This window comes from Typha angustifolia, chromosome 1 (assembly GCF_048772165.1).
Source record: "Typha angustifolia cultivar Huaian chromosome 1, ASM4877216v1, whole genome shotgun sequence".
Classification (NCBI taxonomy): Eukaryota; Viridiplantae; Streptophyta; class Magnoliopsida; order Poales; family Typhaceae; genus Typha; species Typha angustifolia.
The window spans coordinates 10,413,111-10,439,762 of record NC_133239.1 but is presented as its reverse complement, the minus strand read 5'-3'; the positions used below and the strand labels follow the sequence as shown (position 1 = coordinate 10,439,762).

The window sequence follows — 26,652 nt, the reverse complement described above, 5'->3', positions numbered from 1 at the left end:
ATTACTTTTAGTGAGGAAATATGATGTATAGTTTATCTTAGTTTATCTTCCAATGTCATATCACACCAACCAAGTGATTGTTACTTACGCCACTACAGCTACTATCTTGTCACCTAGTAGGTGAAGAAGACCATTTAAATGCAATGTGATATCTTTTAATATCTCCGAGTGGTTGTATACCGTACTTCGTCTTCTCTCTCTCTCTCTCTATATATATATATATATGTGTTGGTTTGGAGTGGGAATAATAAAATCATGGCTATGCTTCAGTCCTCCACCGCCCATCTAGTTCTACTTTTGCGTCTTTGCCTGCTACTCCTCTACATGATCTCTTTCGCTCTATCTATGGAGCCAGAACTAGGAGGAAGTTGTATTGCGAGTGAGAGAGATGCACTTGTCTCATTCAAGGAGGGCATCACTGATCCAGCTCGGAGTTTGTTGTCTTCTTGGGAAGGCCAAAATTGCTGTAGATGGAGGGGCATCATGTGCAGCAACAGGACAGGGCATGTTGTCAAGCTTGACCTTCGAGTCCTAGCAGAGTTTCTACCAATTTCTATGAGCAGCGATATTAGCCCTTCTCTTCTCGCTCTAGAGCATCTCAACTATCTCAACCTAAGCTTCAACAACTTCGGAGGTCGGCGGATACCAAAATTCATGGGCTCCTTCAAGAACTTGAAGTATCTCGACCTCTCTAATGCAAACTTCATTGGCAACGTACCTCCTCAGCTTGGTAATCTCACTAAGCTGCTCCATCTGGATCTTTCTTTCAATAATTTAAAATCCGTTGACCTGGTATCTTGGTTACCACATCTCCGTTCTTTGAAGCACCTCGGTATGAGTGAGGTGAACCTCAGTACTGCTGTAGATTGGGTGCAAGCCTTGGGCATGCTTCCAACTTCTCTAAGAGTCCTTCATCTATCCGGTTGCAATCTCAATGCCACACTCTCTATTCTCCCTCTTTACTCTTCTAATCTCACGGCACTTGTGACTCTTGATCTTACGGGTAACTACTTACGTGGTCCTATTCCTGATGGTTTGTTAGGAAACATGACCTCCTTAGAAGAACTTCGGCTTGGAGGTAATGATCTCGTCGGCATGATATCGGAGACTATGAAGAATCTACGCAAATTGAAAGTGCTCGATCTAAGAGGGAATCAGATCAGTGGGGACATAGCAGGATTGATGGAAAGGCTACCGCACAAGATACAATCATTGTGGTTGGGCTCAAATTATTTGACTGGCAACTTATCAGGTTGGATCACGCACAAGACTAGTCTAAGCACTCTTGATCTCAGTAACAATAATCTCACCGGTTCCATCCCTTCTGAGATAGGAAAGCTCACTAATATGAGCTACTTGGACTTAAGTTCCAACCAGTTGGTCGGCATGATATTAGAAGATCATTTTACAAGCTTGACGAGATTAGAGACGCTACACTTGCACAACAACTCCCTAACCATAATAATACATCCAAATTGGATCCCTCCATTCAGATTGAAAGACGTTGACTTGAGCTCCTGCAAGCTGGGACCCCATTTTCCTGCGTGGATTCAATCACAGACTAACATTACTGTTTTAAGAATGTCTAGTGCAGGAATCGCTGATAGGCTACCAAATTGGTTTTGGAATGTAATTTCTCAGGTCCAACATCTTGATCTCTCCCTTAACCAGATCAGCGGAGTGTTACCAATGACTCTGGAGTTCATGTCAGCAGCAGAAACTATAGTGCTGAGTTCAAATAAGTTCCAAGGTCAGGTACCACAGTTACCGATAGGTCTTCGGTACTTAGATCTCTCAAGAAATTATATATCAGGGCCACTGCCACTAAACCTTGGAGCTATAGAGTTATACTATTTGCTTCTTCCATATAATCGTATCAGGGGAACCATCCCACCATCTATGTGCAACCAACTCAGGTCCATACAAGTCCTAGATCTATCAAACAACCACCTCTCGGGACTACTTCCTCAATGCTGGACAAGTGGCAACTCTTCGAGAGCCAAAACTGAATTGAGAGATGTAGGTTCGAATCTCGGCTTTATAAGTTTCCGCAACAACAGTCTCTCTGGTAAATTTCCTTTGTTTATCCGAAGTTGCCAACAACTTTCGTTTCTTGATCTCTCTTATAATAACTTCTCTGGAAACTTACCAGTATGGATAGGAACAAGACTACCAAATTTAGCCTTCCTCCTATTAAAGTCAAACATGTTTTCCGGCTATATTCCTCTTGAGCTTACAAAACTTGACCGCCTTCGAATTTTGGACCTTGCTCATAATAATCTATCCGGAACTATAGCTCCATCCCTCATGAATTTCAAAGCAATGTCTCTTATCTCCCCATATAAAGGTGATGTCAATACAATTGTAGCATATATACCTGCCAATATTAATGCTTACAACGATACCTTTAGCTTATTAGTGGACACAAAAGGGCAAACTTTGGAGTACCAAAAAGACAAGATCTTTTTCATGTTGAGTCTCGATTTGTCGAGAAATAGTTTAACCGGAGAAATCCCCAAAGAGATAGGTGCCCTTACTGGATTGACGAACTTGAACTTGTCTGCAAATCAATTGACTGGAAATATTCCAAAAACAATCGGTGATCTACGATCATTGGAATCTCTTGACCTATCGAATAATGAGCTCTTTGGTGAAATTCCTTCAACTCTGTCAGCTTTAACTTTTTTGAGTCACTTGAACTTGTCCTACAATAATCTCTCAGGAAGAATTCCATCAGGAGGTCAACTCGAAACATTTGATAATCCAACTATATACATCGGCAACAACAATCTTTGTGGGCCTCCTACTTCCAAGGATTGTTCAAGAAATCAAACTTCTATGAGTAGTCTTCCACAACATGAAGATGGATATGATATGTCATCTTTTTATCTCAGCATGGGTATAGGATTCGCAATGGGGTTTTGGGTGGTTTTTGGTACCTTGTTTAAGAGGACATGGAGAACAACAAATTTTCTCTTCCTCGACGACATCTGTGATAGAATTTATGTGTTTATGGTTCTCAATTGGGCTAAACTCATTGCCAGCATCAAGAAGAAATAAAGTAGAGGAGTATGGTTGCTACCGAAGAAGTTTGTAAGGTTCGAATTATGGAGATTGGTCATTGATCAAAGGCTTTAGAAGTGATGCGTATATAATGTATTAAATTTTCCACTTCTCACAGTATTTGTTTGTATGAGTCATATAATAAATAGAGAAATAGTAATTATTAGACGACAGCCATTTTTATTTGCATACTTGCTTCAATTTACTGGAACTAAACCATCCTAATTTCCCTAAGTACTCAAGCATTATCGTTCAATGTCAGGCCACTCTGCAAGTCCTTAATTTTGTCAGTTCTTTCAATGAACGACCTTCGTTGTGGCCAATCTCTGGAGGCACTTCAAGCCTTGAAGAGGATATTTCTCAAATGCAAGCGATGCGTTGTTCACAAAGTGTTGCAGAGGATAGTTTTGGAATGCAGGATAGAAGTTGACATGGAGAAGCTTCTATTAAAAAATATCTAGATGTTAACAGTGACAGCATACAGTGCTGTATGAAGTTGAGAAAAGAAAAATAAATATCAAATCTTCTAGCAAATTAAGCAGAATCTCCTTCCATAATGGTTCTAAACTTCTTCTTGATCTTTTCCTTTTTTTTCTTATTTTAAAAAGAAACTAAAATAAACTTAATTTATAAGTCCCGCTCACTAGAAATAATTTTTTCTTATTCTGAAATATAACTTCTTATTACAGAATAATAGCTAAACATCATAATAATACTATTCTAGGATGCAAACTTTATTCATCAAAATTATATCCTATAACACACACTAACTTAATTATTAATTTACTCTTGATATCTATCTCATTAATCTTTTTATATCAAATTAAAGGATATTTATCATAATTTTATAAAAATTAAAAAAAAATTTACTTTGTATCACATCAAAGTTAATTATTACATTGTTATTCTAAAATAGGACCGAATAAAAAAGTAGTTATTTCTAAAATAAAAAGAATACCTATTCTAGAATTGACTTTATTCCTAAAGTAAACGAGACTAGATAGTAACAATAAACAACTAGCCGTTGCAACATAGCGACAAAGTCCTTACCCACATCTAGGGGTATAAATCATAATTAAGTCAAGCTTGATCGAGCCGAGCTCTATTCAGGCTTGGCTTGAAATTACTCGATCTCCTCGTCTCATCCCTTGCTCGCCTCGTCGATTTCTTCGATTCAAGACTTGACGCCGTCGCCGGCACAAGCTCGTCGGTTAGAGACCGGTGATGTTGTGGCTGATGCATCTCTTCGGCTTCCTTTCCGCCGCCATAGGAGAAGAGAATGACAAGGAGCGGGAGAGGGGATTCTATAGGTAGGAAAAGGATTTAGTTAAATAGAGGAGAGGGTATTTTTTGTCATATTATTCTCACATGACTATTACATAGTCGAAAATATGTAATAGAACCCTAATAGAAGAGGTCAAATAATATATTTACGATAGTTCGAAGATTATTGTGTACTAAAAAAAGTTTATAGGGTTATTATTCAAGGGTTGAAAAGTGAATTATTTCAATAAAAAATAATAAACAACTAGAAGTAACTTCATTCAGCTTTTCATTCCACTATCAGAATGTATCTTTAATTAAGGTCTAATCCGGAATCATTTCTTAGATAAACAGTAAACAATTATAAGTTAATGTCCACTGATTCCAAATTACAACAACTGAGAGGATTCCTGTTTAAAATAAACAACCAAATCTTCAAGAACTATTTGGCCAAACATTACCGGTCATTTCCCCCAAAATTTGCACTAGAATTAGCAAGCAATTTGATTCAATTATCATTGAATCCAACTTACAGGCACCAAACCAAGGAAAGCTCATCTTTCCCCCATTAAATTGTACAAACCCGTATGCGAAATTTCAAAATCATCATGTAAATTTCCCGAAATTCAAAAAATTACCAAAATCAAAATCAGGGGGATCGGCTGGATCGCATCGAGATCTGGGCGGGGAGGGGCCGGCCGGTCCCGGACCCCCCGCAGCTCCGGCACGGCATCCGACCCGACCCGGCGCACGTGCGGCACCCGAGGTCGCCGTCCGACCACCGCGAGCAGAGGCACGCCACCCGCCCCGTGCCGTTACACGCGGCGCACCGCGGCCGCCACGCCCCGGAGCCGGCCATCGTCTTGCCGCCCTCCATCGCCGACTTCACCAGCATCGCCGTCGCCACCACCCCGATCCCCGTCGCGAGCTGCGAGGCCAAGACTATCGGTCCCATATCAGAATAGGGGTGTTGCAGAATAGAGCTCGCTATTCGTGGATTGGATTGGAATAAGTCGAGAAGATAGATCGATAGATCGATAGATCGATAGATAAATATAAAGGGGGTAGTGTTTGAATGGGTTTCTGATATTATGATGAGGGTCGCTGTGGTCGTCGTTTAAAGGGTGGAGAAGGTCAAGCGATATTTCGCACACGTGTTTGATTGTGGGCTAACTTAATTAAAGATTCTTTATATAATTATTATCGAAAACTTTTTAAATATTATAATTATTATTTCGTTATGGTCCAGTTTTATCTCTTATCTAGCCTAATTTGCCCCTTAAAATCTATAAAAAATATTATAATAATTATTAAAATTAGATTATTTCAAGCTCGTCGTTATGTAAATCAAACGTAATGACCACAACTTTTGAAATGGTCGGAAAATATCTATTGCTATTTAATATCACACTCACTGATAATGAAATGTCTCTAAAGAGTTATTTCCTAAGAACAAGTCTTCTGGAAGGGAAGAGTAGTATGCTTAGTGGTGATTATTATGTGGTCAAATTAATAAGAGAAACTCCTATTTTTATTTATTTTTATGAAACTTAATAGATGTACTTGGAAATTCTACTTGTTCTTTTCTAAATAGATTATGAGTGTGTGGCTAATTATAAAACTATATGGATAAACTAATCCTCTCTGATATATATAGGTTAGATAAATAGATTAATTCTATCCAGAAACAAATTGGAATAGTACTGCAATAGAAAATTAAGATAGAGAGATAAAGGGGGAAAATTAAGATAGAGAGATAAAGGGGGAGAAGAAGGCCTGCACTACGGGACTAGGAATATCGGTGATAGAGAGATATTAGAAACTAGACGAGACTGTGCCAACGGAAGAGATAGTGCTAATTGGTAAACGAGGATGAGAGAAATATAGAGGTCGGTGGCCTAGTTAAGAGAGATGCCAGAGCAAAAGCTAATTAATCTTTTCATTCCAAGCATATCTAAGATACAAGTCGTAAGGTCTTATTTATAGAGATTAAGTCAAAAGATCTAAAACAAATTTAACTAAACTCGTCTTTTTTATCTTTTCGGATTAACCCTTCGTTTTGCCATAGATAGATTTCGAATATGAAAAAGTTGTGAATATCAAAGTTGCATATCTAAATGTTAGCGATCTTATCTAACTAATTTGATATTATTCGGATATCTATAGAATATTCTGTAAATATTTTCCTAAAACTGCATAGAGTTAAATTTAGCTAATTAAATAAAATCTTAATCTACTAAAATTCTAACTAAGCAAATAAGATAACTAGACTCAATCCATTGAACGCAATGACCCCATGATGTGATCCGATCTGACCTAGATTGCATCACAGTAGAACCCAACCATTGAGTTATATATCTCCTTCCATTCAAAATTATTAACCTGTTGGCAATAATATCTGATTCCAAAAGTCACATAAATCCAATCTAAAAATAAGTAAATAAGTTTAAAGATTAAAAAATTAAATATTCTTTATAAACAAGTCTAATATTGAACAATATCTCTTTAAGAACCTGACCATTAAGCTTCATACTATTCCTTTCTTTTCTTAACTATAAAATATCTCCTTCCAATCAAAGCCATTAAACTACTTTTGCTTAAAATCTCAAAATTGAGATCATTACATAAACCTTTAAACTATTATAACTACTGCTGCATTTTTTTTTTTAAATATCAAAATTATCACTAAATTTTTTTGACAGTTTCAGAAATACCTAACAAATTATTATTAAAGTTGATAAACACATATAAATAACTTAAAACACCTTTCCCATTTTAAGTTTAGTTTAATAATTTATATAAGGGTAAAATAGTCCTTTTCTAGATCTAAATTGTATTTTAATCCAGATTAGTTAGAATTAAATAACGGAATGATACTTTTAATGATTTCGGTAGTTGGGTTTGTCGGGGAGGCGTGGAAGACTTGGCGTAGGGGTAATTGCTACGGCGTTAGAGATAGAGTGTGGACTGGGTCAGGAGTTGCTTGGCACGTGCGTGGCTGTGAGCTTTGGAAAGATCCCATGCCTTCCTGTCACCAATCCAGAGTTTTTGACCAAAATAGCCTCATTTTTTTTAATTTTTACCAAAATAGACTACCCTCAAACTTATTTACTAAATAGAGTCTAATTCAGTGTAGTCTTAATAAAAACATTAAAATGATCAGCATTTTTATCGCTAGATAATTTTTTTCCCTAAATTATTGAAAGGCTAAGTTAAAAGGATTTATATACATAAAACGCTGAAAAGATCACCATTTTAGGTCCTAAGAATAAAATATTGATCAATTCAGTATTTTTGTTAAGACTACGGTAAATTATATCCCATTTAGTAAATAAGTTTAAGGATAGGCTATTCCGGTAAAAAAGTTTTGAAGGAGGGCTAGTTTGGTCAAAAACTCCAACAATCCATGCTGCCAGTGGGCTCTGCCTAAAAAGTAGTAGAAAAGTTTAGTGCATGATGTAATTGAGAAGAAAAGTTTTCACGAGGGCGTTCATTTCTTACAAGTGCATGATCTTTTTACTCTCGTCTTCTCTTTTTTCTTGTTCTCGGTCATGGCCTGGCTTCTCTAAGACTAGCTTTTCTTTATCTTTCTCCTTCTAAGACCTTAATTAATTGCAACTCGACGCTCAATGTGCTCGTCTTCTACCTCCTCTCCTCTCCTCTTTTGTGGCTTCTGCTATAGGAGTGAAGGTAAAACACCCACTTCCAAAAATTACGTGTTCCTTATGTAGAGAATTTTTACGTGATTCTCACGTGACCTGTCAGTGAAATAATCTTACAAAGTATCTGGGTAAGTCAAGAAATACCATAATAATCCAACAAATAATCTAAAGTTATAATATCACAAGCCTCAACAAGCCTCTAGGAATACAAGTCCAACACAAATTTTAAAATATAAATACTTTCACAGGGGCCAAGACCAACTAGAAATAATAGAATAAACAATACTAAAATAGGGAAATGAATCTGCTACTCCTCGATATCCGCATCCTCCATAATCAGCTCTGAAATATTTTCACCAAAATGGCAATGAGCATGGGGCCCAGCAAGTAAAATCCAATAATAATCTAAGAATATTATATTACATGATAAATAAAAATGCAAACCCATAACATGTCAGGGAAAATGTACATTATGACTTTCAATAACTTTCATCATTATAGCTCAATCTACATAGAAATCCACACAGAAACTGAGTCACAATGACATGTCTCACAAAGCATCATAAAATCGAGGGGGGACTAGTCATCTAGCGGTATTATCGCCCATACATGCATGGCGACATTGCATATGACTGGTTGTCTGTGGCCATCAAACTAAGGACCCCAGTCGTAGGCCCATCAACACCGCTCTAGGTAAATCATCGCACATAGCAGAATCATCACATACGGCGGGTAAAAGCACACATCTCGATAGATGCCCTGACCTTGCGTCCTCGGGTACCGCTAGAAATACAATCCTTACCTCTCAATCATTTTTTCTAATATCATACTAGACTAGTCTCCAACTAGGACAGTGTAATCACTTGAATGCTCCACCAGCTATCGACCTTAGGTGTAGACTGCTAATATAATACTATATAATATGCTATACCCTTAACCCCGGGTTGAGTGGGTGAAAGGGGCACTGCTTAGCTGGGACTTGACTAACAATGATACGTGCACGTGGTGTCATGACCTTTATTATTTATTTAACATAATCATCAAAATAACAGGTATTATAAACAAAGCATAAAGTTTATCATACATGTGCATTAAGTGATAAATAATGCAAGTAAGAATTGACATGTAATTAATGCAAGTATGAAATAACATGTAATTTTTTTACAAGTAAGAAACGACATTTAATTAATGCAGGTAAGAAATGACATAAGTATGCATTTTCGTAGACTATCATAAAATTCTACTCGCCTGGAATATCTCTGGAATCCGTTTTACTCTCCTAATCAGTCGGCTCTTCGAGATTCTTCCCGCACAATAATGGGTCTAATAATTTATAAATAAAATAAACATAAGATTGATGAACTTAAAGGACTAACTACCTTGTTGTATAAATTAAGTTTTGATTTTCTAGGTCCGAATATATTATTTTGTCTTAATTTTAAAAAAACGGTCATTTAGAATCGTTCACATTTGTAAGTGTCAAAGATAATTGAAAAGAATAATAAATTCAAATACCTATTTTAATTATGTATTAATCATAATTTTTTATTAATAACATGGTTGAGAAAAATAAAATAATTACAATTTATGTTGCTAACATAATTAAGAAAAAAAATAAAAGTCTAAAAATAAATTAGTCTATAGTCTAAGGTTAGGCTGGGCTCAAGGCCCAGCATGCTTAGGTGAGAGAGAGTGGGCTGCTGACCTATCTGCAACCCACTAGACAAGAGGTAGTGGACCAGAGTGAGGAGGGGGCTGCAGGCCTACCGCAGCCCACCAGATTCTAAGGTGTGCTGGACTGGACTCAAGGGCCTAGTCCAGCAAGGTGAGGTGGTGGGCTGCTGGCCTACCACAGCCCACCAAAATCTAAGGTGGTGGATTGGCCCAGTCCACCGAGGCCTTAGAAAAGGCTCGTGGGCGTGGGCTGCGGCCTACCCCACAGCCCAGATGAGAGTGCGGTGGGGGTTGGCCCAACCCCTACCCCTTCTCTTCGTCTCCTTCTTAGAGAAGAAAAACAGAGAAGAAAAAGTTTGAGAAGAAAAGTGGTGCTACTGCCGGTGATCCCTGTCGCCGGTAGCCTAGCATCAACGGCTCCAGTGACTCGCTGCCCACAACGAAGGCTTCGGTGGCTCGGAGAAGAAGAGAGAAAGGAGATGGAAGAGTGAGAGAAAGATGTTGCGAAAAGTGGGAAACCTCGAAAGGGGTTTAAATAGGGGTGACGGAAGCGGAGTGGAGTTAGCTCCACTCCGGCGCACTTCTCTCCCACCTCTCGCAACCAACTGCGAGAGGTGGGGGGTGGGGGGGGGGGGGGGGGGGGGGGGCGGAGGAAGAAGAAGTCAATGCACGCGCATAGCGCGTGCACTAAATTTTTTTTTTTTTTAACACGAGTCTTACATAAGGGTTTGGTGCCTCTTGCGCTATAGCTTTTTTTGTTTCCTCGCTGGGCTTGTTATTTTTTTTGTTTGTCTGTCCATGTTGATTACCGGTGTTTGCATCAGTAATCTTCAGTGCAGCTACATTTAGGTTGTCATGTAGGGTTGTGGGTGTTTGAATCTGCAGAGATTGCGACGAAACTACTTTCACATTGAATCATTTGCTGCCATTTAGCTATGTGTCTTGTATAATTGTCTTTATGCACTTTGGGTTTCTCTTTTTGGGTGTCAAAGTAAATGAGCTCGTGTTGAAGCTCGATTTGGTTTGAGTCGAGCCTAGCTTAAGTCTTATTTTAAGGTTTGATTTATATTTTGAACTGAGCCTGAGCAAAATATAATATTTATTAATATTGTATATAAATATATTTATACCTATTAGATTTTTTATCCAATAGCTACTATTATCTTATTCCAATCTAATTCTGACTATAAATCTAATAAAAAAACTCCCAATATCTAATCTCTTTCTCGTTTCCTCTTCCTTCTCCTTCATCAACCTGCTCATCCGACATCTTCCGACGGCCTCCTCCTCCATCGTCTCTGTCTTGACCACGGTGTCGGCCTCCTCCTCCTCTATCGTCGTCGCCCTCGGCCTCTTCCGTCGCTTCCTCATCCATCCTCCTCGTCCTCCATCAACAAGTCGCCGCCGCATTCTCCTCTCCATCGGCCCCTTCCTCCTCCTCTGGCCTTAGCAAGTCACTGTGTAACAACCCAATCCCCCAAAAAAAAAAAATCATTGCATGGGCACGACGTGGCCGACCACAGTGTGACCGGCCTCGTGCCCATGCAGTGGGGCTGCGTGGGGGAGGTGCCAAGCACCCCCCCTCGCGTCGCCGCAGCCAACCGGCTGCGGCCATCTGGCAACGGCGGGCCCCAGCGCCGCCGCAACCACCGCCAACCCCCACCGCCTCTCTTTCTCCCTTTACATCTCTCTTTCTCTCGCCCTCTCTCTGGGTCTCTCTCTCTCTCTCTCTCTCTCTCTCTCTCTCCTTCTTTGGGCTCGGGCTCGTCGGAGCCGAGCCGCCGACGAGAGGCCGACAGCTGGCTAGCCACCAGCTACCGGTGCCCTCCCCGCAGACCGGGTCCGCACCTCCCTCCCCTCCTCCCTTCTTCTTCTTCTTCTTCTTTCTTTCTTTCTTTCTTTTTCTCTTCCCTCCTCAGCTTCCACTTCTTCTTTTCTGCACAGTGCTGGGCTCGGCCCAGCACTGTAGCAGTGTTTTAATTATTTATTTATTTATTTGATGTTATTTATTTAGGTTTTTCCTTCTTAATTAATGCAAATAGATTATTTAGACATTAATTATTTTAATAATAATATATTCTTCAATATGATTAGTATTAATTGTAATTTGTATAATCAATGATTAATTAGGTATAAATATAAGTAATACTCATATTTATTTATATCCATATTAGATTAATATATAGATTTGTAAACTATAATTATCAAATTTATATACCAATATTTTTATGAGATACATTTTAAATAATTCTAATAATTTATTATACATTATTATTTTGTAACAAATAATATAATGACTACATAGTCCCTAATTAATCAAGATATAATTTAATTATAATTAGTTTTTTATCTATATTTATATTTAAAAATCTAGCCAATTATAAAAATAAATAGAAATTCTAAAATCTAATAAATCATCATATTTTACTCGAACGGATTATATTGGGATAAACAACTAACTTTATGTTACTTAAATATTTTCAGATCCCGAACCCCTTATTTGAGACCCCGTGGATTTTGCTAGCGATGAGTGTCACTCGGTTAACTGACGGGCGTGAGAGATGCGTGGTTTATGTCTTCTGATCAGACAGTGAGTAGTCTTATCCCCTAAATCCCTTTCTCAAATTAGGATATATTATATATTATGTACATGCATAATTTGGCTTCCAGCATGATTATATGACTTTATATAGAGATGATTTCAGTCAAGCATATTTTATCATGCATTTGATTAGGCTGATCTAGGATATGAGTACATTGGTGATATATAGAGATGATTAGAGATGATTATGCTGTTATGGTTTTATGTCGGGATGATCTCTATCATGAGTATGCATATGATAGATTAGCATGAGTATGCATATGTTAGATACATGGTTGGAGTCTGTATTACATCATTTTTCTCTCAGCTTCTTTACCACCTAAATTCCTGAGTTGCATGATCTGTTGTCGTACTAGATATATGCATATGATTTATCATGTATAGGAAACCATGAAAGTACATGTGTATGTGATGTGATGTTATGTGATATGATGTGATGGCTGGAACGGTATCTGGTCCGGACTAGTACTGGACATACTCTTAGCGTATGGCAGAGTATGGTGATGGCTGATAGTTGTACTCTTAGCGTATGACAGGGTACAACTATCATTGATATACCCTTAGTGTATGGCAGGGTATGATTACTTTCTTCTGAGATACCCTTAGCGTATGGCAGGGTATGATTTATCTACAGAGATACCCTTAGCGTATGGCAGGGTATGTTTTATCTACAGAGATACTCTTAGCGTATGACAGGGTATTCTCTGAGCTTGTGACATGATGTGTATCGAGTTTGGGGCCGGGTACCATAGTCCAGCATGGTGGATGATATTCAAAGTTGAGACGGATGATTGTGATAGTGAGAGATATGTGGATTATATCTGGCTCTGACATATACGATTATCTAGTGGTTGGCATGCATCATGCATCATCATTGATGTAACTAGTATCATTGGATCATAATTGTTATACATGATATGGTGTTATATTCGGTGATGCTATATGGTAATTTTATCATGTTATATAATTTCGGTTGAGGATATAATATGGTCATTCATGAGATTTGATTTCATTCATATATATGTCATTGATGATACATATATATATGTTCATACATGGCATCATACTGCTTTTTGATTCATATTATCCAGTACATGATTTACTCTCTGTTTGGCTTCACTGATTCGGGATAAGGTCTATTCACTGAGCCTTTTGCTCATGACTCTCTTTATTTATTTTCTAACCCTCTCAGATATGTGGTACGTGATAGCGACTTGAGAAGATATTTTAGAGTGATGATGAGGTGAGCTATATATGAGAGATGGTATAGATGATAGTTTATATAGAAATTGAGTTGTACCAGTATTTGATATTTGTACTCTTTTGTATTAGACAATGATTTGTATAATACAGGTCGAATCATAGTGTATTCTTGTATCAGTTGTTTAGTTGTATCTTGATGGTTTGTTATGGCCTGTGTGGGTCCTGCCAGATTATGTAGCGGTCTAGTGTATATTATTGTGAACTTTGTTATTCATATGTTAACAGGTTTATTTGGTTAAGAGTATGATTTATTTGGTGATGGATTATGTGATCATGGATATGTTAGCAGGTTTTATTTGATGATGTCATAATTATATGTGCACAGGAGAGAATCTGTGCATGATGGGCCCCGCCCGACCTGTCGCGTGCGCCGCGCGTGCCGTGTGAGCGTGTGGGCGTGCACGTGCCGTGCCGGGCGGGGGTGTTACACACTGCGTCCTCCTTCTCTAACCAAGCTCGAGCTTGGCTTAGGCTCAAGTTAGGCTCAGCTCAAGTTGAGCTGAGCTGAGCTGAGTTAAGCCGAGTCTGAAGATGTTTAGAGAGCTCGAAATTAATTTTCGAGCAGAGCCTGAGTTAGAGCTAGCTCGCTCAAGCTCGGCTCGTTTACGACCCTACTCTCTTTGTTATGCTGTAGATATTTATAAAGTTCGGAAGCTTGTTCATGGTTCATGGCCTAATCTCGCTATCTTTATTGTGTATTAAACATGTATGACTTTCAACCTAAGAGCAACTCCAACCGGGCTCCAAATTCTAAATTTGGAGCCTAGTTGAGCTCCAATGAAGCTCTAAAGCTAGCTCCAAATTTGAATTAGAGCAACTCCAATCAGACTCCAAATTCTAAATTTGGAGCCCGATTGAACTCCAATCGGACTAGCAATAGTGGGGCTCCAAATTTGGAGCCCCACCATGAAAATGGAGCCCGACTTTATTTGTCATTTCAACCTTTTGAAATACCAAAATTGCCCAATAATTATTACATTCAATAATTTTAATTTCATTTGTATCATTTATTAAATAAGTTAGTTAGTTAAACTGAGTATATAATTAGTTTTACTAATCGGTTTTTAACAAAAATAATACCATTGGAAAGGTCTCATTGAGATCTTTAAAATGAATCTAATATTAAATTATTTTTGAGTAAATATAAATTTTAAATTTTTTATTATTTTAAAAATGAGTCTAATAAATTATGTGTCCTAAAATATAAGTACTCAAAATTATTCCCAATATAAATATTAAATATTAAAAAATATTAGATATGAAATACATCAAACATAAAGTACATTAACAATGAAACCAGAACCGGAACCGAAACCGATGGCTACGGAGATGACTTACCAGAATATTAAACATCTATTATTTTTATTATGTTTGGTTAATTTCTGCTTATTTTTATGTAATACAATTTTGATATTTTTAATTACTGATATGTAATGCTTATTTTAATATTTATTTCGTGTAATATAATTTCGATGCATTTAATTAAAAAATTAGTAATTTAAAATTACTTATGAAACTAGTCTTATTTTAAAGATCTTGATGAGAGTTTTCTAACCATATATTTTTTATTAAAAAATAATAACACTAAGATAAGAGCTTTTCTTAAAAAATAAAAAATTACATTTTATTTTTAATATCTTAGAAACATTCCAATTAGCTTTACCTTCTCAGCCTAAGAGCTTCTCTATATCTACTTAAAGTGGGTTGTGGACTTGACTGGGGCCACGTCCACATAAAGTTCTTCAAACGACGGCCCGGCCCACATTTTGAATTCTGAGTTACAAACTCGAACCAAATGTGAAATTGAGTCGAATCAAACCTGATACTACGCAACACAATCTGCGGTCCACGTTCATCGCACGGCTCAACCGAATGCTGACACGTCCTCCACCGCACGCACCCTCACGCTGTCCACCTCGTAAATCGCGCCACATTAATACCTTATCCCCCTCCCCTTTCTTCTGGAATTGCGCGGTGCGGCCCACAGGCCGCGTCCTCCCGCCCCGCCGATTTTCCGGCCAAATTTTCAAATGCTTATTTTTAATTGAACATTTTAAAAAATCCCACCCCCTCCATCTTCTCCCGCAAGCCTCCCATTCAAAGATTGTTCTTTTGTTTCCTTCCCTCACAAGCCTCTCCCAAAAATTTCAAATCTCCCCTCCAAAACCCTCCTCGCCCCGCTATAAATTCCCCCCATCCCGTCCCATCCAATGCCAACAACTACCCCAAAACTAACGATGCCTGCCGTCCCCTCCCTCCACCTCGCCCACGAGGCCGATGAGCCCCTCCTCGCCCCCAACCCCGACCGCTTCTCGATGTTCCCGATCCGCTACCCGAGCATATGGGAGCTCTACAAGAAGGCCGTCGCCTCCTTCTGGACCACCGAGGAGGTCGACCTCTCCCAGGACACCCGCCACTGGGACCTCTCGCTCTCCGACGGCGATCGCCATTTCATCTCCCACGTCCTCGCCTTCTTTGCCGCCTCTGATGGAATCGTCCTCGAGAACCTTGCCTCCCGCTTCATGACCGACGTCCAGCTCCCGGAGGCTCGCGCCTTCTACGGCTTCCAGATTGCCATTGAGAACATCCACTCCGAGATGTATTCTCTCCTCCTCGACACTTATATCAAGGATCCCGACGAAAAATCCCGCCTTTTTCGCGCCATCGACACCGTCCCCGCCGTCGCCAAGAAGGCCGACTGGGCACTCAAATGGATCCACGCCTCCGACTCCTTCGCCGACCGCCTCGTCGCCTTCGCCTGCGTCGAGGGCATCTTCTTCTCCGGTTCCTTCTGCGCCATCTTCTGGCTTAAAAAGCGCGGCTTGATGCCCGGCCTCACCTTCTCCAACGAGCTCATCTCCCGCGACGAGGGCCTCCACTGCGACTTCGCCTGCCTCCTCTACGAACTTCTCGAGCACAAGCTCGACGAGGAGCGCGTCCGGTCCATCGTCGCCGATGCGGTCGTCATCGAGAGGGAATTCGTCTGCGACGCGCTCCCGGTCGCCCTCGTCGGCATGAACGGCGAACTAATGGGCCAGTACATCGAGTTCGTGGCGGATCGGCTCCTAGGGGCGTTAGGGTGCGGGAAGTTGTACGGCGTTGCCAACCCGTTCGATTGGATGGAGTTGATCTCGTTGCAGGGGAAGACCAACTTCTTCGAGAAGAGGGTCGGGGAGTACCAGAAGGCTTCGGTGATGTCCAGCATTGGTGGGCTTGGAGGTAACCATGTCTTCAAGATGGACGAGGATTTCTAGACTAATGCTACCACTGTTAATTTTTATATATCTTCTCTAAAAATGTAATCTTTAGACCTTGGCGTACCGGTTTGCTTCCTTTCTTTCTTTCTTTCTTTGGTGGATTGTAATATACAGCTGCTAATTAGCACCTTGCCCAGTTATTCGCATTTGTGTTTGATAATATTCCGAAGATTGTTTAACCTTGTCCATCTTGAGCTATGGGTGTTTGACGAAATGTCTGTGAGGTTGTACCTGGTACTTTTTCTTGCATTTCTGTTTCATCGTACTTCAAAGAGACGATGGGTTGTTGCATTGGATGTTGTGGTTGTTACTCTCTACATTTTTCTTCCATTTGTTCGGCAATGTGTCATAGTGGTGATAGATTATTGAATTGGATGTAGTGCTTTTTCCTGTTTGGTTCTCACTCTCTCTGTCTCCTCAAAAGAGAAGAGTTATCTTCTCGTGGCTTTCTCTCTCCCTTTCTTCTCTTTTCTTCTACAGGAGAAAAAGATAAGGTGCATGGTTGTCAGAGGAAAAAAAGATCATCTAAAAGATAAGATGAGATAATATTTTTTGTATATTAACCGCCACAATTACAAAATGCTCCTTTTCACATGCAAATTTTGGATGGATAGAAAAAGGGGTCGATTTTGTCATATATATTTTCTTTCTTTGGAGGGTATCAATGATAATATTCGTAGTTCAGGAGAGTTTAAGTATAATTTAGACTTTAAGAAATAGAGAGAAATATATGAAGAAGAAAATTCTCACCTCCCACGTATATTATTCTAGTTTTCTTATGAAAGATATCTCAGACGTTCACTGCTAAACTTAATACATTAGCTAAAGTTTCGAGAAGAATGGGGAGTTTTTGTGGTAGTTGATTCACTATTAATGTTGATATTCTTGGCCTGTATATTCTCTATGATACTAGAATTAGATCTAGTTATCTAAAGCTGAGTTTCTTTTATTTATTTTTTCTAAACTTTTGAAGGTCACATTCGAACACAAAGAGTCACGCTCAAACGCCCTCGTTCGGACGTCTGTATATGTTCACAAATACAGTAGACGTGTTTAGCGTGTCCGAACACATTCAAATGCCTTCGATCGAACGTCTGTATACGTTTGCAAATACAGTGAACGCATTTAAGGCATTAAAAGGTGTTCGGCGAATCTACACTCTTTCTAGGGTTTTCTTTTGATTATTTTGCTTATTAGGTTAGCTTCTAAATATGTGAAAGATAATCTTTTAATCATTATTGAATGAATTGAATTCTTTCCTCCAAATCTTCTCCTCCCCTTCTCTCTCGTTCTCTCCCACCACAGTTACGTCATCTCTAATCTTCTCGTCTGGCCTATCCCCTTAGACCCATAAGAATAACCCCTTCTTTCTCTTTTTCCCTTCTTTATACCTAAATATTTTTCATTGACATTAAGGTTACTATCACTCTAACTATTGTTTTTTTTAAAGTTATAGCATCATAACATACATATAAAACCGATGACTTATGGGTGAATAATTTTCACCCCAAAAGATTTAACCTGCTACTCTAAATAACTTGGAAACTCACTAATTCCTCTGATATGTTCTGAATAAAAAAATCTATTTTACAAAAAAAAACTCACTAATAGGTTGCCGCATTAGTTACTAGCTTTCAAGAAGCCATGGTTTAGTAGGTCTATAAAAGCAACTAAATAGCCTACCAGAAGAAAAGGATGATGCATAAGTTGAAAGAATACATTCCCAGCAATGTATACGGATAACCCTGTCATAATATTCTGCTATTTGGGACCATCACAAGAAGTAGAAAATAGTATGAAAATTACAAATGGTAATGATAATCTGGCAATAGCAAAGAATTAGTCACAACAATCTGAACCAAAGCTTATGCCTCGCAGAATGATGCATACAAAATTGTAGTTGTGAAGAAGCATGCAACTATTAGAACGTCGAGATGCATTGTGGGCGTCAAGTTGGTGGTGCAGATCCTCGAGATTGTCAGCGATGGTGCCTGCCTGTTCGGCAACGAGTGGTTCTTGATATTTATCGGCAGTAGGAAGCTCATGAACAAGGCCTTCTGGAAGAGCATCTGTACATTTGGAAAGTAGACACAAGAAACATAAGATGTTCCGAGAATGAAAATGGGAAAAAGAAGCAAGAAACTAAATGCAGGGCAAGCAAAATTACTTGATGTACTGCAATTACTTGACAAGTCCACCTCACTATCATCAACAACACTGTATGGAATCAAGAATCAGTTATATATATTTGGAAGCTAAGAGTTTGCAATGTAACGAAGTTCAGTTGTAAAATAAGTTAAAATCAATTCAGGCATCGAAGACATAAAAACGCACAATAGGTAAACACTACTTTGGACTTCAATCCTGTAAAATATGTTAAATCAATTTAGGCATTGAAGACATAAAAACACACAACAGACACTACTTTGGCTTCAATCCTTACTTCCGCTGCATACTGGAGTGTTACCTTAAAAATAAAATAAACAACCATAGGATGCTTCAAAAGTATTGTAGAGGATTTTTCTTTTAATAATGCAATGAGCACACTTGCAGCTTAAGGATTCAATAGAATTTTCTGATAATAAGCTACAAAATCTATATATTAATATATGCCTTTGAAAACAACAAAGGTTCCATTAGTTTACCTAGATGAAATGCATATTTTAAAAAAGAAGGCTACAATACCAGTACCTCGCTGGAAAGGTCTGACTGAGTAGGATTTAACTGAGAAAGGTGAATAATATGAATCCTTGTTTGCAGATAGTACATCGTCAATCAGAAAATCAAAATGAAGATGATATGGCCCAGTTATTCATCTTTTTCTAAAGTGTCGTACTTGATGTTCCACTCATTATCTAGGTGAACAGGGGATTCGCTTTTCACTGATGCATCAACTTCCATCTTAGCTTTAGTTGCCGCATCTCTAGATGGTTTTGTTGGTTGTATTCCCTCTACATAATGTTTCTAGCAGTGAGATCGAAGACATAAAGCAGCAGAAAGCAGTACTACTTCAAAACCATAAAATATGCAATTCATAGAAGCATGCTCAAATCATGTACTGGCTCAACACATGCTGCATTTGAGCATTGTGGATTTGGTCTCATATCCATAGTAGGAAAATAGTCTTCAGCAAATTATACCCCTGCAACATATGTAGGATTAGAAATTCTTGTACTGATCAAAGTTCAGCAGAGTATATCATCTAGTGTGCATGATCATACAAAATTATACAAATTGAGATTTTATTCTATTTTCATGTGGGGAAGAGAGAAAAAAGAAAAGAAAAATATAGGGCACAAGAAATAACTTAAAAGTAAAAGATGTATATAATCACATAAAGCTTCAACACTCATCCATACTGAATTAGTAATGGCAGAAGGAGAACTTACCAAGCAAGGAGAAACTTGACCAAACTTCAACATGTATTTGAAAGCATTCTGAACCAAAAGACTAGCAACAACTCCCTGGATAATCAATTTAGTATCCACTTAAAGTAAGTAGTAACTAGATCAAGACCAACTGATGTTAGAGAATGCACTCAAATTGAAAAAGGCATTCAAGATACTAGGAGAATGAAAGCATTTTAAAGATGGAAAGTCAAAGAGTCATTTCAGCTTGTTATTTGTTTCAATGGTCCAAAACATCCGGAAGCAACTAATAATAACCAGAAAGAAACAATTCTGTTGCATTTTTACTTTCAGATGGTCATAATATTGTACTTGTTCAATAGCAGTTAAACCACTTCTGCTCACCTAAGCATAAAATGAAAACCTAGCAACCCAAACAGCACAACACCAGACTAGAAACTGCAAAATTTCAGGGAATGAATACCACAATCATCAGCAAGAGTCAAGAGATACCATAAATCTGTAATGACTGAAGTAGCATTCGATAGGTCAGCCTCATCATGTGGTTGAAGTCTGAGACCATCATAAACCACTTGATGCCACAACTAAGGCCAGATGCAGGCATCAAGAGGCCTTCTTGATCACTATTTGGATTTTAGACAATTAGTCACTGATATGATTATGTGGAATTATTATTAGAAAGCTCTCATATTAAAGTGTAATATAAGAACCATTTTTAATTTTAGCAACCTCGTCAAGGAAATTGTCAAAATCCTATAAGACTGATATAAAATTGATCAGTATGCAAATTTTAAACACTTGAATGAGACAGGAGTAGTATGTGGATACTATAGAATAAAAGACATATATCATATATATCACTCTAAGCCTGATGTAATCATATTTCAGGTTGGTTAAGAACAAAAACATGAAAATATATGCAAATCCTTAAGGGTTAAAGCTGTAGAAGAAGTTCGGTAGCAGAAAGTACTGCCAAATAAAAGGAAATGAAACTTCCTTACCATTGTAGTTGGCAGAGAAGCAGCACATACACCTTCACGCTTGAGTGTATGTTCATCAACGCCAGATGCTACAACCTACAAGTTAGAAACTCTAACTCTTAGCTTTATGTATTGTGCTGAAGCAAAAAGGTGGTAAGCATATAGTTGAACCAACATAACACTTATCAAGACATTGTTCAGCAGAGCCTCTTACAGAAATAATGGAAAAAAAATTTTACTTGGGTTAACACCTATACCCCTAAATCAAAAGTCACATGATAATTCTTTCCCCGCAAGAGATGTTCCAAGAATTTGAGATGACAGATTGTTCATAACCTCGAGATCTTGTAGAAGTTCACACACAAGAAATGCACCGAGGGGATCCTATGATACAACATGAGCAGCCACACTATGGACAGGAAGATAAGAAAAGTAAACTAAATGAGTAAGGTCCATACTATTTTAAAGAAGTATCAAATGCAAAAAACCAAAGATAAAATTCTACCACACATACCGGAGGAGGAGCACAAGCGAAACAAGGTCTCCCCAGGAATCAGTAGTTGTATATGACCTGACACAGCATCTTCAGATACACCTGACATGAAACACTTCCATGTTACTTTATTTTGCTATCCTTGATTGTGAATTTATATACAAATTACAAAGCCCACCCACTCAAAATTTCTTTGGAATTGAGCAAGTCATATTATTGATGAAAGCATAAAGGAAAATCTTGTATGGACATCAGAACAAATCCTTGATACACTAAAATCCAGAAATTATCATAATACATTTGCATGAAGAAAAATATTGAGAAGTAAAAGAAAATCACCTGTTAGAATAATAAAGGACCATCTAGAAAGAATAAGTACATTGAAGAAGAACAAGAAATCCTGAAATCTACAAGAGGATATACCACAATTTCATCATGCGTCTAAGTCTACCCAGCCAAAGATGTATCAAATGCTTTAGTTTCAAAATCTTAGCCAATTGTACAGTGTGGACTAGGCTGGGTAAAAGTTTCCCAACATTTGGGGCAATTGGGCACTTTTATAGGTCCTAAGTCTAGAATTGGCATTATACTCAAAAGGCTAAACATAAGAAAAACTTAAAGTTGGCATTTCCTATATGATGTTTGGTCCAGGAGAAAGTCCAAGAGACAGATCAACCGATAATATTCAGTTCTTGGAAAATGAGAGAATACAAAACACCAAGTTCACCTATAGATGCTAAATCTATACCCAGATTTTGAATATCGATATCAGTTTTGTTCAATTTCGGTCTATTTTTTAAATACTTAAATTCTAGAAAATGATATAAACCAGATAAATCCCAAGAGTTCATAAAAATGATGAAGATAAAAAAAAAATAGATTACTTGTGTAAGATAGTAATAATATAATACAAAAAGTGAAAATACTAAACACAATATCAAATTTTGAACGGATGAATTAAGTAAATGCATGTGCTCATTGTTGTTATCAACTTAGAATAGAGGTGGCCGTAAGCCACTTGTAGATGAGGCTAACAACCACCTTTGCAACAAAGGTAAATGTAGGAGGTGGGTGTTAAAAGAAAAGGTAAAAGAGGGACAAGGTGATGTAGCTCGTAGATGTAGCTCAATGACCGCAAGTAAGTAATAAGATTAGATTGTAAATGCGAGATTGCATAAATCTGAAGGATGATAAAGATAAGCAAAGGTCAAAGAAAAGAGCTAACGATGCCTGCCGTCCCCTCCCTCCACCTCGCCCACGAGGCCGACGAGCCCCTCCTTGCCCCCAACCCCGACCGCTTCTCGATGTTCCCTATCCGCTACCCGAGCATCTGGGAGCTCTACAAGAAGGCCGTCGCCTCCTTCTGGACCACCGAGGAGGTCGACCTCTCCCAGGACACCCGCCACTGGGACCTCTCCCTCTCCTCCGACGATCGCCATTTCATTTCCCACGTCCTCGCCTTCTTCGCCGCCTCTGACGGCATCGTCCTCGAGAACCTTGCCTCCCGCTTCATGACCGACGTCCAGCTCCCGGAGGCCCGCGCCTTCTACGGCTTCCAGATAGCCATTGAGAACATCCACTCCGAGATGTACTCCCTCCTCCTCGACACTTATATCAAGGATCCCGACGAAAAATCCCGCCTTTTTCGCGCCATCGACACCGTCCCTGCCGTCGCCAAGAAGGCCGACTGGGCTCTCAAGTGGATCCACGCCTCCGACTCCTTCGCCGGCCGCCTCGTCGCCTTCGCCTGCGTCGAGGGCATCTTCTTCTCCGGTTCCTTCTGCGCCATCTTCTGGCTTAAAAAGCGCGGCTTGATGCCCGGCCTCACTTTCTCCAACGAGCTCATCTCCCGCGACGAGGGCCTCCACTGCGACTTCGCCTGCCTCCTCTACGAACTTCTCGAGCACAAGCTCGACGAGGAGCGCGTCCGGTCCATCGTCGCCGATGCGGTCGTCATCGAGAGGGAATTCGTCTGCGACGCGCTCCCCGTCGCCCTCGTCGGCATGAACGGCGAACTAATGGGCCAGTACATCGAGTTCGTGGCGGATCGGCTCCTAGGGGCGTTAGGGTGCGGGAAGTTGTACGGCGTTGCCAACCCGTTCGATTGGATGGAGTTGATCTCGTTGCAGGGGAAGACCAACTTCTTCGAGAAGAGGGTCGGGGAGTACCAGAAGGCTTCGGTGATGTCCAGCATTGGTGGACTTGGAGGTAACCATGTCTTCAAGATGGATGAGGATTTCTAGACTAATGCTACCACTGTTAATTTTTATATATCTTCCCTAAAAATGTAATCTTTAGATCTTGGTGTACCGGTTTGCTTCCTTTCTTTCTTTCTTTCTTTCTTTGGTGGATCGTAATATACAGCTGCTAATTAGCACCTTGCCCAGTTATTCGCATTTGTGTTTGATAATATTCCGAAGATTGTTTGACATTTCCATCTTGAGCTATGGGTGTTTGATGAAATGTCTGTGAGGTTGCAACTTGTACTTTTTCTTGCATTTCTGTTTGATTATGCGCCATAGAGATGATGGGTTATTGAATTGGATGTTGTGGTGGATTATAATCAAAGAGATGATGATTCGCCAAAGAGAAATGTTCGAGGTTGTTGTAACTTTAGATTTTTGTTGCATTTGTTTGGCAATGTGCAAAAAGTGCTGATTGATTATTGAATTATAAATTCAGATATTTTTTTTTAGTGATTTAGACTAATTTATCTTTTCTCTAATCTAATCTAACTATTTAATCTCAATGCGTAAATTGTTAAAAATTAGAGCGTAGTTTTTACATAATATGTGTAAATTATATATGTATTGTGTTACTTTTTTAAAATCTCGATACACATCGTTGAAATCTACAATATACAATTTGCATAAGCTATGCATATATAATACATAAGCGATGCGTGATTTTTTTTTTTTAAAAATCTTTATATACATATTGTTGAAAATTAGATCGTACATTTTAAATAAGCAATGCATATAAATTACATAGGTGTATGCGTGATATTTTTTTAAATCTTGATATGCATATTATTGAAAATTAGAGTTTACTTTTCACATAGGCGATGTGTATAAATTATATAAATAATACGTTACGTTTTTTAATTAGAGCATAATTTTTGCATAAACGATGCGTATAAATTACATAAATGATGTGTAGTCTTGTTTTTTAAAATTTTGATATGTATATTGTTGAAAATTAAAGTGTACATTTTGAATAACCGATGCTTAGATGTTTATTAAGGCCATGACAGTCTTTAAAATTTGTTAGGGCTAAATCAGTAAAAAAAGACCTAAAATTGCAATTTGATAATTGGGAGCATATTTCTTCTAATTAAAAAATTAAAAAGCTTTTTACTGTAAATCATCGTCATTCTATGCTTCATTGTCTTCTTTCTTTTTTTAAAAAAAAGAAAAAACAAAATGATAATTTTTTGGATTAATTACGCTGACACCCCATGTACTATACCAAGTTTTCATAGAAACCCCCTAAATTTTTTTAGGTTACAATATCACCCATAAATTTTTTTATGGTTACAATGTCACCCCTAAACTCTGGAGTAAAGTGAAACAAAATAACGGCAGTGGCAGAAAGCGCATAATGACAAACTATACCCCTAATTAGTTTTTTCTTGTCATCTATTTAGCCTGGTAAAAAAATTTATTTATAAAATTACCTAAATACCCTCAACTAACGTATACAAGTTTTTAGAATAAATTACCCCACTACAACTCTCATCTCAAACCCACTCTCATCCCCACCTTCCCTTCCCTTGCCTCATCATCGGTAGCAACAGCACCGACTGCGACGATGGAGTCAACAGCGCGAATGAGATCTTCTCTAGGAAGCAGCATTAACTCATGAGTGGGAGGCCAACGACAGCAAGCTCACCACCGCCTCCCCATCCCATGCGGCGCAGCCCTAGTGCTACTCCTTCCACATTGATTATGTCATGGTGGAGACCTGCCAACACCCTCGCCCGTGGGGGCGACAGGCCTCTATATAGGCTATAGCGTCATCCGGGATAGACCATGATCTAGTCAAGCCGAGCCCGTTAGGCAAGGTCCACTACAACACCACCATCTCCGATGAGCTCTCCACTACAACTCCCCAAATCTCGTGCCCCAGTGTCACTGCCAAATTCACGAGCACATCTCATTGAGGAGGTAAAGCGCATAGCGAAGACGGAGGACCCGCAGCCGGTCGAATTCCCTTAATTGCTGCTGCGGCAGTGTTGCAGGCATTAAGAAGGCTGACAATGAAGTTGAGGTGTGTAGAGAGGGCAGGGCAAGGGGAAGGAGGGAGGTTCTGATATGGGGAAGACCCTTGTCGTGTACCTTGTCGTGGGCAGTAACATCGTTGGGAAGGAAGAGAATAGAAGAAGGGAGGGAATGAGGAGGGAATGAGGAAGATGAAGGTATATTCATCCATTATTGTTAAACCAAAATAAAATTATCTTCCCTCTAACAAAGGCATTTAAGTTACTTCACATCTAAATTGACTGCCACATAAACTGACTCTCCCAATATATGTAGCTATATAATAATAGAATATGATATTGAAATTTTTCTATAGTTTAAAAGTGACATTGTAATCTAAAAAGGTTTAGAAGGTCTTCATAAAAACTGGGTATAGTATATGGGGTATTAGTGTGGTTAACCCTAATTTTATATATTAACCTCCACAAATACAAAACGCTCCAATTGGATGGAATATTTTTTTCTTGTGGTGACAATTTCGACACAAATGAGCTTAAAAATTCACATGCCAATGGATAAAAAAATTGCTCCCATATATATATATATATAATTATTTATTAATAGGGTTAATGAAGATCTAACATTTAAGATCCTAACAATATACTAAGAATGAAAAAAAAATTTAAATATATTACCGATTCAATAAATAATTATTTATTTTTAAATTACTTTGCACATTATTTTTTTAATAAATATATTATCTTAACAATTTATCAAGTAAAAAACATAACATTAATTGATAGAGAATAAGAGTATTGACGTCTCTTT

General features: G+C 38.6%; 4 protein-coding genes and 1 long non-coding RNA gene across 6 annotated transcripts; 3 read left to right on the top strand and 2 right to left on the bottom strand.

Annotated features, from left to right (window-relative positions):
• Positions 1–265: 265 nt before the first annotated feature.
• LOC140763167 (receptor-like protein EIX2) lies at positions 266–3,181 on the top strand. The gene is made up of 2 exons (XM_073101242.1): positions 266–2,068; positions 2,723–3,181. Exons 1-2 carry the CDS (start codon positions 325–327, stop codon positions 3,058–3,060), a joined length of 2,082 nt encoding a protein of 693 aa, XP_072957343.1. The 5' UTR covers positions 266–324; the 3' UTR covers positions 3,061–3,181.
• A 787-nt stretch (positions 3,182–3,968) lies between these two features.
• On the bottom strand, positions 3,969–5,426 carry LOC140761411 (uncharacterized). Its single transcript, XM_073098725.1, has 2 exons — positions 4,965–5,426; positions 3,969–4,367 (listed from the first exon to the last, which is right to left on the bottom strand). The coding sequence occupies exon 1, from the start codon at positions 5,279–5,281 to the stop codon at positions 4,976–4,978; it is 306 nt and encodes a 101-aa protein (XP_072954826.1). The 5' UTR covers positions 5,282–5,426; the 3' UTR covers positions 3,969–4,367; positions 4,965–4,975.
• A 10,072-nt stretch (positions 5,427–15,498) lies between these two features.
• LOC140759547 (ribonucleoside-diphosphate reductase small chain-like) lies at positions 15,499–16,944 on the top strand. Its single transcript, XM_073096140.1, has one exon. The coding sequence runs from the start codon at positions 15,738–15,740 to the stop codon at positions 16,779–16,781; it is 1,044 nt and encodes a 347-aa protein (XP_072952241.1). The 5' UTR covers positions 15,499–15,737; the 3' UTR covers positions 16,782–16,944.
• A 1,531-nt stretch (positions 16,945–18,475) lies between these two features.
• On the bottom strand, positions 18,476–21,621 carry LOC140758349 (uncharacterized). Of its 2 annotated transcripts, none has more exons than XR_012104090.1 (5): positions 21,390–21,621; positions 21,154–21,228; positions 20,174–20,248; positions 18,952–19,001; positions 18,476–18,853 (listed from the first exon to the last, which is right to left on the bottom strand). It is a non-coding gene; the product is annotated as an uncharacterized lncRNA (long non-coding RNA). The 2 variants fall into 2 exon arrangements; XR_012104092.1 differs by having other exon boundaries at positions 21,469–21,621.
• A 960-nt stretch (positions 21,622–22,581) lies between these two features.
• Positions 22,582–24,163, top strand: LOC140758343 (ribonucleoside-diphosphate reductase small chain-like). Its single transcript, XM_073094469.1, has one exon. It carries the CDS (start codon positions 22,813–22,815, stop codon positions 23,866–23,868), a length of 1,056 nt encoding a protein of 351 aa, XP_072950570.1. The 5' UTR covers positions 22,582–22,812; the 3' UTR covers positions 23,869–24,163.
• Positions 24,164–26,652: the final 2,489 nt, after the last annotated feature.